Source organism: Capsicum annuum, chromosome 6 (assembly GCF_002878395.1).
Source record: "Capsicum annuum cultivar UCD-10X-F1 chromosome 6, UCD10Xv1.1, whole genome shotgun sequence".
Lineage (NCBI taxonomy): Eukaryota > Viridiplantae > Streptophyta > Magnoliopsida > Solanales > Solanaceae > Capsicum > Capsicum annuum.
This window is the reverse complement of record NC_061116.1, coordinates 225,854,987-225,872,866: the sequence shown is the minus strand read 5'-3', so window position 1 is coordinate 225,872,866 and position 17,880 is coordinate 225,854,987. Positions and strand designations below refer to the sequence as shown.

The 17,880-nt window shown below is 32.8% G+C and overlaps 2 protein-coding genes across 3 annotated transcripts; one reads left to right on the top strand and one right to left on the bottom strand.

The window, feature by feature from the left end:
- Positions 1 to 1,876: 1,876 nt before the first annotated feature.
- Positions 1,877 to 6,987, top strand: LOC107875349 (galacturonosyltransferase 8). 2 transcript variants are annotated; one of them, XR_007056859.1, is made up of 4 exons: positions 1,970 to 2,253; positions 3,656 to 4,903; positions 6,001 to 6,343; positions 6,620 to 6,987. XR_007056859.1 is itself a non-coding variant. In XM_016722036.2 (3 exons), the coding sequence occupies exons 1-3, from the start codon at positions 2,098 to 2,100 to the stop codon at positions 6,274 to 6,276; spliced, it is 1,680 nt and encodes a 559-aa protein (XP_016577522.1). In that variant the 5' UTR covers positions 1,877 to 2,097; the 3' UTR covers positions 6,277 to 6,622. The 2 variants fall into 2 exon arrangements, 1 of the variants encoding a protein (XP_016577522.1); XM_016722036.2 differs by having other exon boundaries at positions 1,877 to 2,253; positions 6,001 to 6,622.
- A 137-nt stretch (positions 6,988 to 7,124) lies between these two features.
- LOC107875350 (nuclear transport factor 2) lies at positions 7,125 to 12,818 on the bottom strand. Its single transcript, XM_047414218.1, is given in 11 exon segments — positions 7,125 to 7,477; positions 7,480 to 7,716; positions 8,125 to 8,191; positions 9,729 to 9,794; positions 9,917 to 10,041; positions 10,145 to 10,310; positions 10,534 to 10,769; positions 10,840 to 11,128; positions 11,747 to 11,884; positions 11,982 to 12,065; positions 12,595 to 12,818. Coding segments are annotated over 10 exon segments (1,422 nt in total). The 5' UTR covers positions 12,036 to 12,065; positions 12,595 to 12,818; the 3' UTR covers positions 7,125 to 7,433.
- Between the last annotated feature and the right edge of the window lie 5,062 nt (positions 12,819 to 17,880).

Here is a 17,880-nt window from a genome sequence, read left to right as displayed (position 1 = left end):
TAAATAAAAGTCGCTACTCCCTCCGTTTTGAATTAGTTGGCCCTCTTTCTAAAAAAATTATTTCAATTTACTTATCCAACTTATCAAATCAAGATTATTTTACACAAATTCTTCTCATTCTACCCTTAATAGGTATTAAATATAACTACACTTTTCAAATTTTTTAAAAATAACACTTATATTTTCAATACAAACTTTATAAAACTTGACTTTTTTTTCTTCTTTTCAAGAAGTACTAGTAGTATTCCTATAAGATTTTCAATCCATGCATGCATATGCTACAATTTTTTATGTTTAATTAATTATTAAGTCTTACAATGTTAAGGAGGATAAAAAGATAAAATATATTCCTAATCATTGAATTTCTTAATAGGTGTGCCAAGGTTGAAAGGGCCTTGCAAACCACTTTAAATAGCCCTAATTTAGTTTCATTATGACTGATTTTGTCCCAAACTAGCTACTACTAATTGCAAACTGTAGATTGGTATGTTAGGTAAGAATTAAGGGTGTACAGATCAAACCGTCAAGTCAAACCAAATCGAAGAATCAAATCAAATCGAGAAAAAAAAATGACTTATGGTTTGATTTGGTTGGTTTGGTGTTTGGAAAAATAAACGATCATTCTTGGTTTGATTTGATGTTAACAAAAAAAAAGTCAAACCGATATGATATACATATATATATGTATATATATGTATGTATGTGACTATATATACATACATACATATATATATATATATATATATATATATATATATATATATATTCATATTTAGGCATTTAAGTTGTAATATTTGTCCATTAATTGCTAATAAATTTATTCAAAACCCAATATAAACTTAAAATCTAAATTTTTCACTCTTTCATCTTACTTTTTAGTTTCAAGAGTTTTTCGCTCCTTAATTTTTCATAATTGTGATTTTTCATTAGCACATGAGTAAAAAAATATTTGATCTAGTCTTTAATCACAATATAATTGTAAAAAATAAAGATTATAAAAAAAATGAAAAAATCGAAAGAACCAACTAAAACCTAAATCTTATTGGTTTATAATTTTAATAAACCGACATAATTGGTTTGTTTTTTTTTTTTAATAAAAAATCAAATTAACCCGACCTACCCCTAGTAAAAATAATAATTTTGAAATAAAATTTAAGATTAATTTTATCCTAAGTTTATTGTGAAATATTTTCTCCATTTAAAAAAAAATGATTCACTTTTTTTTTTTAAGTTTGTTTTAGAAAGAATGATTTTTTTGTGTCAATATTTTAATTCTAACTTTACACGTGACATATTTAAGATTACAATATTAAAAGATATTTTATTACAATAGACATAACTTTTAATTTAAAACTAGCACAAGTTTAAAAATTCTTTTCTATTTCTTCAAACTCCATGCAACTTTAATTAAGACCACCAAAAATTTCAAAAGTCATCCTTATTTTTTAAAATATCATGCCAAGTCAAAATAAATTATTATTTTTAAAACGAAAAAAGTATTTTTTTTATATCATTATTTTGTACTTAAATAATGAGATTTGGTGGTACAAAATAATAGGCATAATAGATATATGTGTCTTTTAATTTAAATTCAACTCGCAATGCCCTTTAACTTTACACATGTATAGTCAGTCATACGTGGTAAATTTGGCATCCTATGTGTATTATCAATGCATGTACTTATTTATTCAAGTTTAAATAATTATTTGTGTATATCCGTAATTAATCGAATTAAAAAATATGTTTATATAGTGTGTCAATGTAATGAGGGAGATATTAAAATTTGTCTACTTATTTCAATTGCATGTAGCAAAGTACCTTCAAAAGTTTGCGTCGGTCGTAATGATTAATAATGTGCACTCCACATCCACATCCACATCCACAAGCAGTAGATCGGCTAATAGTGGGACCCATTTACATTAGCAAGATGATGGGACCCATAACTAACTCCACCGTCAAATACGCGTATCTTCTTCACTGCCAGTTGCCTCTCTCTCATTTCTCCATTTCCTTCTTCCCATCCCCATTAGTGTGAAATAATCACCAAAAGAAAAAAAGGTAAACCAATATACTCACTCACTCACTCTCGCTGCTGAAATGGCTCTCCGGAGCTCCCGTGCTTCATTTCCCGGCGCCGGAATCCGGCTAACCTTCAACCTCTTCGCCTCTTTTCTCACTGTCGCTGTTCTCATTTTCTTAGCAATCTCTTCTTTTCTCTTCACTTCCTCCTCAGATCCTCCCGATCTCCACTCTGTAAGTACTCATCTGAGATCTAAATCTGGAAAGAGTTGATTGTGATTTTTTTTTTTTTTTTTTTTTTGTGTGTGTGAAAATCTGTTTACTCGCATGCTTTTGTGATTTTTTCGTACCAAAATATGCACATTTGCTCAAGTTATTAGGATCTCAATCTGGAAGCTTTGATTGTGAAGCTATTTTACTTTAATGTTTTGTGTTTTTTCAAGTCCTAAATATGCTCATTTTCAGTGCTAAATATGCTCACTATTTTACTCTATGTTTTGTGTTTTTTTTCGTGCTAAATATGCTCATTTTCACAAGTTAAAGCTTTGATTGTGAAACTATTTTACTGTATTTTGTGATTTTTTTCGTGCTAAATATGGTCATTTTCTCAAGTTACTTGGATCTCAATCTGGAAGCTATGATTGTGAAGGTATTTTACTTTAATGTTTTGTGTTTTTTACAAGTGCTAAATATGCTCATGTTTTCAAGTTATTAGGATCTCAATCTGGAAGCTTTGATTGTGAAGCTGTTTTACTTTAATGTTTTGTGTTTTTTCAAGTTCTAAATATGCTCATTTTTTCAAGAAATTAGGATCTCAAACTGGAAGCTTTGATGTTAAACTACTTTATTCTATGTTTTGTGATTTTTTTCATGCTAAATATGCTCATTTCTCAGTGCTAAATATGTTATTTTTTCAAGTTATTAGGATCTCAATCTGGAGGCTTTGATGTGAAACTACTTTACTCTATGTATTGTGAATTTTTTTCGTGCTAAATATGCTCATTTTTACAAGTTAAAGCTTTGATTGTGAAACTATTTTACTGTGTTTTCTGATTTTTTTTCGTGCTAAATATGCTCATTTTTACAAGTTATTACGATCTCAATCTGGAAGCTTTCATTGTGAAACCATAAACACTTATGTTTTGTGATTTTCTTTTCTTCGTATTATGTATGCATACATTTCCTCTGGTTACTAAGATCTTAGTCTAGAAAGATTTGATTGGTTATTAACATCTCATGAAGTTCAAATTACTTTTCCGTGCGTAGTGATTCTAGACTTATCGAGTAGTCACAAATATCTCAATCCGGAGAATTTCTTATTGTGATCTCTTGACACTGTTATGTACGATCTCAATCTGGAAGCTTTGATTGTGAAACTATTTACTTTATGTTTTGTGATTTTGTTTTTTTGGGGGGTATTAAGTATGCATATATTTCCTCTGGTTGCTACTAAGATCTTAGTCTAGAAAAATTTGATTGGTTATTATCATCTCATGAATTTTCAAATACTTGTCCAACTTAGTGATTCTAGACCTGTCGTTTAGCTTGTTTGATTCCACTAGGTCTTTATGATTTCTGAGTTTTATATGCCTTAAAGTAACTTTTGTATTGACAATGTCAAATTGTGGTTGAATAGGGAAATTCACATGGTTTACGTGGAGGTGGATCAGTAAGAAGGTCAGTTTTAGCACTGAAATCTGATCCATTGAAGCCACGGCTAGATCAGATCAAGAAGCAAGCAGATGATCACCGCTCATTGGTTCTGGCGTATGCTTCCTATGCTCGGAAGCTGAAGCTCGAGAACTCGAAACTCGTTCGAGTTTTTGCTGAGTTATCTAGGAACTTTACAGATCTGATTTCAAAACCTTCATATCGCACACTGTTTGACTCGGATGGTAACTCTATGAACGAGTCGGTGCTTAGGCAGTTTGAGAAAGAGGTGAAGGAAAGGATTAAACTCACGCGACAACTTGTTGCTGAGGCGAAAGAGTCATTTGATAATCAGTTAAAGATTCAGAAGCTGAAAGATACAATATTTGCTGTCAATGAGCAGCTAACAAAGGCGAAGAAGCAAGGTGCTTTCTCGAGCTTGATTGCTGCCAAGTCTATCCCAAAGAGTGTGCATTGTTTGGCAATGAGGTTAATGGATGAGCGAATCACACATCCTGATAAGTATACAGATGATGGGAAGCCTACTCCACCAGAATTCGAAGATCCTAGCCTTTATCATTATGCAATTTTCTCTGATAATGTGCTTGCTGCTTCAGTTGTGGTGAATTCGGCAGTGAAAAACTCGAAAGACCCATCGAAGCATGTTTTTCACGTGGTGACTGATAAAATGAATCTTGGGGCTATGCAAGTTATGTTCAAGATGAAAGAGTATAATGGGGCTTTTATCGAAGTAAAGGCTGTCGAGGATTATAAGTTCTTGAATTCTTCATATGTTCCAGTACTTAAACAGCTTGAGTCTTCAAAGCTTCAGCAGTTTTACTTTGAGAATAAGCTCGAGAATGCAACAAAGGATACAACTAATATGAAATTCAGGAACCCGAAGTATCTCTCAATATTGAACCACATTAGATTCTATTTACCAGAATTGTACCCCAAGTTGCACAGGATATTGTTCTTGGATGATGATATAGTTGTTCAGAGGGATTTGACAGGCCTCTGGGACATAGATATGGATGGCAAGGTGAATGGAGCTGTGGAGACATGCTTTGGTTCATTTCATCGTTATGCACAATACATGAATTTCTCTCATCCTTTGATCAAAGCGAAGTTCAACCCCAAAGCATGTGCATGGGCTTATGGAATGAATTTCTTTGACTTGGATGCTTGGAGGAGGGAGAAGCTCACCGAGGAATACCATTATTGGCAGACTCTGGTAAGATATACTCTCTCCACTTTGTTTTACTTGGCAATTTTTGACTGGGTCTCAAGTTCAAGAGAGCCTTTTGAACTTGTAGTCTTAATCCCTGCCATAATATTTTTGTAGCTATAAAAGCATATTATTAAGAGTAAAATGGAAAGTTCAAAATTCAATTGTTTCAAAACATATAAAGGTGTATTTCTTTTCGAAAAAGACTATAGAGCAAAAAGTGTGCCACATTAAATGGAATAGAGCGTTAGTAATTATTTTATTCCCAAAATGTTAGTAGTTTACTACTTTATATGGGTAGTTCTTGGATGTGTTTGGTATGGAGGAAAACATTTTCCAAAAAGGTGTTTTCAATTTCCAATGCTTTGTTGGTCAAAGTTTTTATAGAACATTTTCTCTAAGAAATGAAGTTTCTTAAAATGCTGAAAATGACTTCCCTAGTAGCAGTAGGGAAAACAAGTTTCCGCAAGCGACAAGTCCACATTGTTTGTTCCCTCCACAACTTTCAACACATTCCACCGCCATAGCCCCTATCTCAAACCCCCGCCTCCAAAGCAATAGTGTCCCCCACAATTAGACACACATACCCTTCTAAGCCAATAGTGTTTGCCTAGATTATACACAAATGCTTAGCGATAACATTACGACATACCAAATATAAGAAAATTTATACGAAATCACTTATTTTTAGGGAAACATTTTCCTTAATACCAAACACACCATTTGTGTACTTGTGTTGGATGGTTATTATTAAGCACAGATCTGCCTTTTTGATCTGTAACAAAGAATATATGTCTATCTGTTGTGTGCACATGCTCGATGTACGCATACATATGAAAATGTTTATCTTTTTATCTACTTTTCTTCATATGTTGACCCGGTCTGTTTTGAGCTCTTCACAAACTATGTCCAGTAGTCATTGCTGTGATCTGATGAGGTTATTAACCGAGTAGCATATACTAGCTTTTGCAGCTGTTTCCATTAAAGTAATTTTTCCAACTAGAAAAGTGTCATGCCGCGCTGCATTTTAATTGGTTAGATTTGTACAGTTTGAATTACAAAGTTTATACTATTTTAACTAATAGGGCTTCAATTCTTGGCAGAATGAAAACCGGACCTTATGGAAATTGGGTACGCTGCCACCAGGTTTAATCACATTTTACTCCACAACAAAGCCACTAGACAAATCTTGGCATGTTTTAGGGCTTGGTTATAATCCAAGTATCAGTATGGAAGAGATCAATAATGCTGCAGTTGTCCACTTTAATGGGAATATGAAGCCATGGCTTGATATTGCAATGAACCAGTTTCGGCCTCTTTGGACAAAGTATGTGGATTATGAAAACGAGTACGTGCAGGCGTGTAATTTTGGTCTTTAAATACATGAGGTCAGATGGATATTTGCTTGAGGGGCTCAACAAGCTAATTCCTGCAAGCATCCCCTTGGTATGACTTGTTACTACTCCCTCACACGGAAAATTAGTTCTCATTTTCTACGCCATAGGTGGTATTTTGTCTATTAATATCTTTGTTACATTCTCCGGTAGTAGGTTAGCTTTAGTTTTCAATTGTCTATACGATGTTTACTATTTTTATGGACCAAACCTAAAAATAATATATTAACTTCTATTATTTCACAAGGCTACTGTCAGAGTTTTGACCTCCACAGTTCTGTGGGTAGTAATGTATTACAGGTTTCATGATTAAGCTACATATTTTCAGGTATTTAATTTTGTCTTTCTGGTGTGGTGGTTCGGTTGTGATTTCCTGTTGAATATCGGTTGCATCTCAAGTTGTTTAGTGCATAGATTTGGATTTTCCTATAAACAATCATCTTGTTTGCAAGTGCACTCTCTCGTTAACAATAAGCAGTACCACAAACTGCTTATGATTTGCAGGCCAACTCGTGCGAGAGTATGTCTTCTGTCAGATGCTTATGAAGTCATCGATCAGCAAAGCGGCATTGTTATCATCATATACAAGTTTTTTTGCCCTTGGATTTCTATTACTTGATTCTTGTACTTCATTACTATTGTTGTTTCTACTTAGCCTATCTATCAAAAACCTCTCTACCTCTCTATGACAATCTATCAACAACCTCTCTACCTCTGTTATTGTCATACAGGGTTCGATGGATACAATAACAAAATTCTGGTACATACATTGTGAATTGGTGCTTTAAACAAAATAGAAACATTTGTATGACCACTGATAAAAGACATAAAACTGAAAAGTAAAAAAAATTAAATTACCACAAGTAAAAAAGCCCCCAAAAATAATTCAATACAAAAAAAAAGGCAAATGCCCACGAATGACGACGATATAATCTCTTCCTTAGGGGCTCCAACACCCGTATGCTACACAAAGAAATCTCCTAAAAACCTATCTGGTTAACCAGAAAAAGAGGAATTAAACTAGAAAAATTAGCAAATAGAGCTCTTTGAGAAAACATCATGGCTCTGACAAAATTTCTTTCCACCTCAACAATAAATCATCTTAAATGTCATTCCAAATAATAATACTAAGCTACTACTCTTCACGCTGCAGCAGAATAACGAGGTGCCGGGGCTTTGGCTGTTCATTAGGCATCCCACCACCACGATTTATTCGCCCACCTGTATTGTCAGCTCGGCGATATCCTTCACCTCCACGATTTGATGACCCTCCACGATTGCCACCCCTGTTGTTGAACTCATTTCTTCCATTAAAATCATCTCGACCATAACCTCTGCCACCTCCATAGTTTCCTCGCCCTCGTCCTCCATCATTCCGGAATCCGCCACCCCTTCCAGATTGAAACCTACCACCTCTGGTGTTACCTGCAGCAGAGAAGACATTTAGATTCTCTATGAAAAAGTAATAATATTGCTACAACTATATATTGGTGATTCATGAAGTCCAGATTTTAGACATTTTCATTCTGAAGATCCATACTGAAAAGCAGCCTACCAACTCAGCTCAATCATCAGCTTCAATCACACATCCATTTCCCCTTTATGTACATAAAAACCAAAAAACTGACAGCTAACCCAAAAATGCCATTGTCCTTTCACAATGTTTACCAGGAAAGAGAAAAAAAAAACATAATATCATCCAAAAATCAGAATAGATACAGGCAATTATAGGAAAGTCCTTCACAACACCATAACACGTTGAATATGCAATTTTTTCCTGGTGGCTATGCATCAGTCATTCTAATTACTTCCAAGGAAAATGGTTAAAATTACCTCGAGAATTGGTAGACCTCTTCTCCTCAACCACAGTTTGTCGATCACCAATTACGATTGGAGAAGCCTGCAGAAAAGGAAGCCCAAAAGTAAACTGAGCAGGTGAAAAAAGACGCATCGGATGGGGCATTGGGAATAACACAAGTAGGGAGTACTAGCATGCATCCTATGCCTAAATGATAATCATACCAAAAGTGCATTTTCAATAAAACCACTATCAGCTTCCGACACCTACCACATGAAATCTTCCAAAACCAGATTTGACATTCTTCCCTCTAAAAGTAATTTCTTTTTAATGACCGACAAATCTGTTTGGAGCCAACCTTTTGGACCAACTGTAGCCTTCGAAACTAGGGAATGGTGGGTCCACCCCTCTAGCTTTTTCCGCTTAAATACTAGACTTAGTTAGCCTAGCGCACAAACTTATACAAAAGACAGAGTCCCTCTTAAGGCAATATCTATCCACTACAAATTTGACACTAATGTGTAGCCTGTCTGAAATTTTACAGGTTAGACGAAATATATTCACAGACACGCAGCACAAATCAATGTGAATGTTTACAACTAGTGATATCTTAATAGCCCAAATTAACCCGTAAAGAACTACCCCAAATAAACCTAATGACATAAATTTCTTTTCAATTGATCAACAAATCATCTGCAGCAAGATGACTAAATTACAATCAACGATAGAGAGTCAAATTGGGTTTCAAGCTAAGTTGCTCGGACTCTTCAAAAATTCTACGGGTGCGTGTCGGATCCTTCAAAAATAGTGTATTTCTGAAGGATCCGACACGGGTGCGGCAACATTTTTGGAGAGTCCGAGCAAATTAGGTTTCAAGTATAGACTCAATTTCAATATTTCATGTAGGTGTACATAATTTCAATATTTAAACAAGACCTTGAGAATATAGTACTTCCTCAATCCAGTGTCATCAATTTGCAGAAGGTTGATAATGAGGGAAGAAACTTACTAGGATGGACTAGTCCACTAAACGAAATAATTGTTAGTCTCCTGTTACAGGAGACACTATTATTCTCAGAAGTAGAGTCAATTCAACAAATGATACATTTTACAGAAGGTCCATTACCAGAATATTCTAAACTAGGTTTAGCCGCTGCATAAATAGACCAATTACACATTTGACAAGGGCATCATTTTGTCCTATCATCAATTGAAAAAGAATCGTTGTATGATTCAGTATTCCTCTTCCACAAGTACTTGTAAAGCAGTAGCTACTATGCAATGATGTTAGAATAAATTATCAACTCATTGTTGCCTAAAAGACGAACATAGATACATCAAAACAATATAATGTCAAACCAAAATAGACATTGAGACAAAATCTATGATAGATTCCGTAGATGCAGTTTAAAGTGAAGTCGAATCAACAAGAAGCTCAACTTCAAACAAAAGAGCACCACTCAGCAATATTTGTAACTCAAAACAACTAATAAAAATAAGACCATATGGATGCTCACTGCTCAGTGATTTCTTATGCATTTCACAGAGAACTAGAATTAGATGAAAGAAGTCTTAGCTCTCGATTTCATCCACTCTATCTTATAATACATGACATGCATGAGGGGTAAAGATGATATACCTCGATTGCTTTTTGCACAGCACTTTCCACTTCAAATTCAACAAATCCAAAACAAAATCCCTGTTGCTGCCATTAACCAACTTATGATTAAAGAACACATTAATGCAGAGGAGGAACTTATAGCAAAAGAATGCACACATATTCAGCTTTTTCTTTAATTAGCAGGACAATAGTACAAGCAGACATACCCTGTTACTTCTAACTTGAATTCCTCCATTTTTTATTGGCCCAAACTTCTTGAACTCCTCTGCAAGTAAGGCTACAGTTGCACTCATAGGCAAGCCTTTTATATAGATTGAGTAGCCATCAGCTGCTAGAGGCGGTTTAACAAACATAAATGAGAAATCAACACAAAAAATAGTATATTAAAAACTAAATGGATTATAAAACTAGAAGCAAGCTCTGCAGTTGCATGCCTTCTGTGTCATTCATGTTATCAACAGTATCTGAGCTGGAGTATGGACCATCAGTAACTGTGGCAGCAGGCTTATTCACTTGCTCAACACTCTTTGCCATAGGCTTCCTAGGAGCAGGTGCTGGAGCAGGGGAGAAGGTTGCAGCACTTTCCTTGAGATGCATGACCTGAAATAAATTGCAAAGTTTCTTCAATAAGATATCTTGATTAGACCTTCTCTATCCTTGAATCATATCTGACTACATAACAACTAGACTTGGCAAATGCTAATCTTTCTAAACTATTGGCAACAAATATAAGTATGGAGGCACTAATGCTGTTAATCAGACCCTTGAAAGTGTATACTGAGAAGAATATGCATCCAGTTATTTGCTGTCAATGACCACTTACAATTGAAGCATATGACTTCTTAGGGGTTTCCCCAATTTTGTTGTCAGATTCAACTACCACTTCAGGGACATCTTGGACTTCATCGACAACCTCAGACACAGGGACTTCGTCTTCAACAATAGGCACATCACCATTCTCCGGTGGGTTGTAAACTTCTCCAACATCAGCTTCCTCTGCTGGTGGTGCGCTTTCCTCAGGAATGTGATTCTGCTGTACTGGAGGTGGATCTGCAACAACTAGTAAAAGAATACTTCGTTAGTTGCTAATTAGAGTATAACCAAAAAATCGATTAATAGTTGCACTTACTTTGCTCCGGTGTGACAGGAGCCACAACATTCGCTACTGGAACCTGGACTGTATCAGGCTGAACAAGAGTCTCTACGTATCGAAACATATCATTTAAGACAAAGTACCCCCTATCTTGCGGCGCTAGGAAGAAAGTTTGACAGAAATTTCGGATCAAGTTGTCTTTCCCGGTCAAATATCCGGTTACAAGCACATGCACCCCGCCATTAAACGATTCCTGGGCATCCACAGACTTGATCTCTGCTCTGAAGTCTCCATAGTTGAGTGAGAGTATCTTATCATTTATTGCCTGTGTTTGACATCAAACAAAAAAACATTAGCAACTCCAGTTTTGTTAATTCAAAAGATCATTAAAATACAAGACAGAGCAGCAAAAAGTGATAAATCTATCTCCCTATTACACCTAAAGGTGAGCCTCTCAAGGTTGACCAGTTCTAAAGTCATTCAAAGGTGATTAGATATTCTCCAAACCAAAAAAAAATGCATAAAAATTCTAGTATGCCAACATCTCTACAGCTAACAAATCCCGTAAGCAAGACTTCACGCTCTACATCATTCTACACAAAACTAAAGGTTGATATAGAACATGTCCTCACATCTAACGACCATCATTCCAGCTTTGAGCTTTCCAATATATATGCAAAGTCAAATTACGGCATTTAGTTTGAAACAGAGAGATAACGAACCATTTTTCCATAAGAATGTGTGGATATCAATTAAAAAAATAATTTTTTACATGTGATCGCCTAATACTGATTATGAATAATGAAATTTCTTCTAAAAATGTGATCTTGAAAACAGACAAAATATTTATTTGGCACATCATTCATAAGTTTCTGAAACAAAATCAATATAGAAAAAAGGGAACAACATAGTATATGCGAAGCATAGTTCACTTGGCACTTACTTGCATTGTCGTAGTGATGCCCATGGATCCATCATCTTCAGGGCGTCCAAGCTTGCTTATATCCTGGTAAAACCTAAATACCAGTCCGGGCGAATGGTGCAATATATGATAGTATTGCTGCACAAATGCATTCGCAACCTATACACAAACATATCGAACCCAATGAATATCCACAGCTAGATGACCAATTAAAGGTTAAAAAAAAAACAGAAACTCAATGATTTATAATACGCACAACTTGAGCAGAAACTGGTGTTACTGCCGCTACTGCTGCTGCTTCCGCCGCCATCGTCAATTAATCAAACTCCTAATTACCGCCCTAAATACAAAATTAACCAAAACAAAATTATAAAAAAAAAAACCTCAAATCCTCTGTTCTCTTGATCTAACATTAATAAATCTCTCCGCAACGAATATAAACACATGAAAAAAATGAACTTTATTAAAAAAAAAAAAAAAAAAAAAAAAAAAAGAATCCTTTTTTTACCAAAAAAAAAAGAAAAAAAAAAAAAAAAAAACACATGATAAAAAAAAAAAAAAAAAAAAAAAAAAAGAAATCTTTTTTTTGCCAAGGGAAAACGTATAGCGAATCGAATAAATCTCGTGATTACAAAGTAGCGAATCGAACACATATCAATAAGGAGAAAGTTTCTCGTGATCTAACCTGAATAAATCTCTCCACACCAACACATATAGATATTCAAATATAAACACGTGAAAAATATGAACTACATTCAAAAATTGGGGATTACAAAATAACGAATTGAATACTGTTCACGTAGTCAACCAACAGAGCTACTACTGCGAATATTACGACAATAAAAAGGAATAATATTAAACAATTGTACCTGGATTTGAATCGGATCGGGTTGATGTAAGAGAGAAATTTGCCGGTAGAGTCCCTGAGCTTCTCTTTCTCTCTCTTATTCTCGTTTCTCTCTCTAGATGTGGAGGAGGAGGAGCTAGGGTTTTGCTGTGGTGGATCTCGATGAGGCGCGCGAGTAGAGAGAGAATTGAGGGAAAAACAAAAAGGAGAGAGAAAGGGTTCCACCACAGGAATTTATATGTGTGTATGGGGTGACTCGTGCGACATTTAGCTTAATTTATACTACTACTGTACTATATTTACACCAAACAGTAAATACTACTCCTATTTAGTACTAGTAAGTAGTACTATTATAATCATGACTAAATGAAGTAAATCTTAATTTTACTACTTGTACTTACAATTGATTAAGAGCCCGTTTGGATAAACTCAAAAAGAAAATGACATTTTCAAAAGTTCTTTAAAAAAACTTTTGAAAGTGTTGAAACTTATTTTAAAAATAAGTAATTATGTGTTTGGATAGAGTGCTAAAATTGAAAAAAAATTGTTGATGTGTTTGATAAATAAGTGTTGTTAAGCACTTTTTTTGGTCAAAATTTCTGAAATAACCTTAAAATTGTTAACAATATGTAGAGTTGATTATTATTAATTTTTATTTTTAAAATTAATATATATATTTTTAATTTATTTTCAATATATATATATATGTGTGTGTGTATTGTTAATATAATATTCAAATTTAGTGTTTATATATCTATTAATTTTTATTTTAAAGACAAATTTTATGCAATCTTAGTTTTTTTCTCCAACTTTTGATAACACTGTACATAGTGATGCAATTTCATAATTAATGACTGGGAGACGTTTATCAATACAATTGCAGTTTGTTGCAATTTCATATATATATATATATATATATATATAATATTTTCATGAATAACTATTAAATTTGTGCCCTAAAATAAATCTTTTTTCTTGATTAAAAGAGTTTAAATTGCCAAACAATATATATATGATACTAATCATTATAACTACATTAATAGATAAATAATTGGTCACAAATGATACTATTTGTTTGCTAAAATGCCTCTTAATTGAAAAATATACTACTCATTGATTGAGAAATGACTAAATCACTATTAAAATATTGTCGAATACAAATGTTGCGTCGTCAAATATACATGAATCACTCACTAATCGTTCATGAAGTTGTATATCTTCAATGAATGTTCTCCATATATCTTGGTTGGTAAGTTTTTTTCTTAGATAAATTCATATGTTGTATAATAATAATTGTCCAAATTTAAAAGAATACTAGTTTAGGTGTACACGCCTCGCGCGTATACCTCACGTCAATAAGTTTAAATATTACACTAAATAGGATAATTATTTAAATAATAAAGATGAATGAAATAATTAAATTAAATATCTTTTGAATATGTAAAGATGGAGAATTTATTTAATTAAACCAAACCTTTACCAAAACAAAATTCTCAAAGTCGATCGACATTCATCTATCATTTATAAACTGCAACAAAATAATACGATGAGACATCAAAACAATACAATTAAATCTACCTTTACACAAAAAAATTCTCAAAGTCGTCTGACACTCATCTACCACCTATAAATTATATAAGACGATAATAGAGATACCAAAATAATACAATTAAACCTAACCTTTACATAAAAAAATTCTCAAAGTAGAGATATCAAAGCAATACAATCAAAACCTAACTAACCGACATTTATCTATCACCCGTAAACTACAACAAAACAATCCAATAAAAGTGATATCAAACAATACAATTAAACTTAAATTTTACAAATAATTTTTTTTAAAGTCGACCAACATTCATCCACCACCTGTAAATTAAAATAAAACAATACGATAATAATTTACAAGGATTAAACCTAATTAAATGTTGGTTTATTCAGGTAGCAATTATATTGTAAATTTATTTAGTTTATAATTAAAAGGAAAAAAATAAAGAAAAACAAAGTATGACTATTAAAAAGGATAGATTGTCTACCAAATCATAGTCTCTTTGATTAGAACAAATTTTGAATGACATTCTTGAGATCATAATTCATTATCATACAAAACACAAAAATCATCAATTTCTTTTCCTTTGATCTTTAGCTAATTTGAAAAACTATGTGATCTCAAAATTAAATTTAAGTTTAATTCTATTATGTGTAATAATTGGCGGTTGTTGAAAATTTAAGTCATTGAGTTTGATCATTTAAAATTTTAGATTCAGATAAATGAATATAATATAATCAGTGGTATATATATTACTCACCAGTCATAATGTCAGAGATTAGTAGCAACTTCAATAAATCATCAATTGTTGTCGAAAAACAAAAATCACCACAATCTATGAATTCTGCAACAACTAATTCTAGATAGATATAAACTACCACAATTTCGAATAGACAAAAGCAAAATTCAACAATTCTATTATTCGAAAAAAAAAAGGTTCACATCAACTGCAATAACAGTAAAGGAGTTGTTTGTAACCATAAGAGTTTTTACTTTCATCATCGTAAGTTTTCCATATGTGCATTTAATTTAAAGGAAAATTTTAATGTTTGTTTTTCTCTTGGACTACACAAACCACAATGTTTGAATCAAATTATGGACTTCCTACACGTAGTAATAGATTTTGATAAATTATGAACTTCCTATATTTATAGTTTATTAAAATAAATGAATATTCTAATTGGAGTTTTTGGGTTGTCCTCTTTTAATTAGGAATGGTAAGTTTTCTTTAGATGGTGGAAAAGGAATTCTATTTTTGTAAAGAAGGTTTTTTTGTCAAAATATAGTAATATTTAATATTACTAAAATAATAGGGATAGGTGAAAAGACCGTTTTGTATAAAATTGAGACTTTTAATGAAGGGCAAAAAGTTAAAATCACTTCTCTAAAGGTCTCACACTTTTTATATATTATAGATATAGATATAGACATTAAAGAAGGAGAATAATACATAAAAATCGTATTTCATAAATTAGAAGTTTCATACGAAAGAGGTACTAATATGACTCTTAAATACCCTTATAGTTGTTAACATTATATAAAGTTGATTACTATTAGATTTTAAATTTTAAAATAATTTAAATTAAAATTAATTTATATTTTAATTCAATTTCAATATAAACTACTTAATACGTTTATTTTAAAAAATATTTTCATGAATGAATAAGTTACTTGTGTTCCATTTTTTTTTTCTTAAAATTGAACAAAAGAGATCCAAAAAGAAGCAAAATTTGTTGTTTCAGCTATATGAATTCGTTCCTTTTTTGTGAATTTTGCCACACTAATTAACCCATTTTTATTTTATGAGATTTTTTTCTTCTGAAAATTGAACCAAAACACTCAAAAAGGAGCAAAAATTGTTGTTTCAGCTAAATAGGTTTATTGATTTTCCGTTTTTCTTCAAGAAATTGAACAAAAGTCGCCCCAAAAGAAGTTGAATTGCTAACGATACATTAAAAATTGTTGTTTCAATCAAATAAACTATCAAAAAATAACTCTTCTCAATTCCTCACAAATCCATTAAGCATCAAATTATTAGCAACCCATTAAAAAAAATAAAGACACAAAATGGAGAGAAAAATACAAGCATGAAGAGAGAAACATAAAAATAGAGAAAAAACATAAAAGTGGTAGAAGGGAATAAATGTTTTAGAACAAACATGATGACAATTTTAAAATATGTGAGAATACAAGGGATAAATATGTCTTTTATTTGGTCAAACTAGAGTGACTTATAAGCCAAAGGGAAAAGACATCGTTTTCACCCCAAACTATACCCGAAAAGTTTAGGTCACACCTAAACTATACTAGTGACCTATTATACACCTAAATTATAAAAAAAATTGATATTTTCTACACCCTATAAAATACTATACCACTTGCACGTGGTGCGGTGTATCACACGCGCCTGCCACGTCAGCATAATATGAAAAAAATAATAAAAAATATCAAAAACCCCTTATTATTTTTATTTTTGTGATCTGCCATTATTCTCTTTCTTCTTCATCATTTACTCATCAACATCCAATTTATTTCTCTAATTTTTGTTTATGTAATGTGTATCTTTACACAAAATCATTTTAATTTCTCCTCGATTAGCTTTTATTGGGGCTTGAATTATTATTTTTTCCTACATTTAACGTTCATTTTGGGGTTTTCTCATGTGAGCTTTATGATTTAATTGAAATTGCAATCAAATTCTTGATTTTGAGATTTTTGCTTGGAATTGAGATTAATTTGTTGAGTAATTAAGGAAAACCAATATGAATTTTGTGGTTTTTGATTGGTATTGTAATCAAATTGTTGGGTAATTAAGAAAAATTCATCTGAATTTTGTTAGTTTTGCTTGGAATTGTGATCAATTTATTGAGTAATTGGAGAAAATCCATTTGAGCTTTGTGATTTTTGATTGAATATTTGGAATTGGATTGTTGAATTTTGCGGTGATGATGTTTGTTGGCAATGATGAGAAAGAACGGATAGTTATGGTGGTACCAGCACCCGTGTTTCTTGGGTTGGCTGATAAAGAGGGATAACACCCAACATAATAACTGTTAAAACTAAAGGTAGGTATATTCTCGAGGTTCTTTGGGGTGAAGTGGAGTATTTCCCAAAGGGAAGCTCTATTTCTTCAATGGAAGGTTGTAAAGGAAAGTGGAAATGGGAGAAAAGAAAGGAGAAAAAAAAGTTGGGGCGGCTGCTAACTTTGGTATGGCGAATTCGAAAATTCAAATGTTTTATGTGAAATTATGTGGGGGTAATTAGGTGCTTCATCTTTGAGATTAGTGGATACAGAGGTAATAGTAGTAGTTATCGTCACAGCCCTTTTTTCGCTCGAGGATTAAGTCGAATAGGTGTGACATCTCTGGCGACTCCGCTGGGGAGTAATAAGAATTTGAGCTTTTTATATTGACTTATACTTGCTTTAATTATTGTTGATATTGTGTTTGTTGGCCTTATGTGCTACTTGTCCCTTATTTATCATTTTTATATTGATTGAACTATATATATATTGTCTTCTCTTACGCACCTCCTCTGAGTCTCTGAAATAGGATAGAAAGAATGCAGCACATGCATCCTACTTTCTTTTTGAGATAGCCGGAATGTCAAGGCACCTGGTGAAGAATTATAGTCACACATGTTAGGTGGGGTTCGGATCGGCAACGAAGGTAGTGTTGCCCTGCTACCAACCAAGTTGTCTCTCCCCAGCTCGAGTGTCCGGTCGAGTAAGCCAGTCTAGACACCTATCCCTATTAGGATTAA

What these genes read in the sequence shown, in the direction of transcription:
- LOC107875349 (XM_016722036.2), top strand. Translation starts at nt 2,098, where the DNA reads ATGGCTCTCCGGAGCTCCCGTGCTTCATTTCCCGGCGCCGGAATCCGG. An exon ending in ATCCTCCCGATCTCCACTCT is followed by an intron (nt 2,254 to 3,655) that starts GTAAGTACTCAT and finishes GTGGTTGAATAG; the next exon opens with GGAAATTCACATGGTTTACG. An exon ending in ACCATTATTGGCAGACTCTG is followed by an intron (nt 4,904 to 6,000) that starts GTAAGATATACT and finishes AATTCTTGGCAG; the next exon opens with AATGAAAACCGGACCTTATG.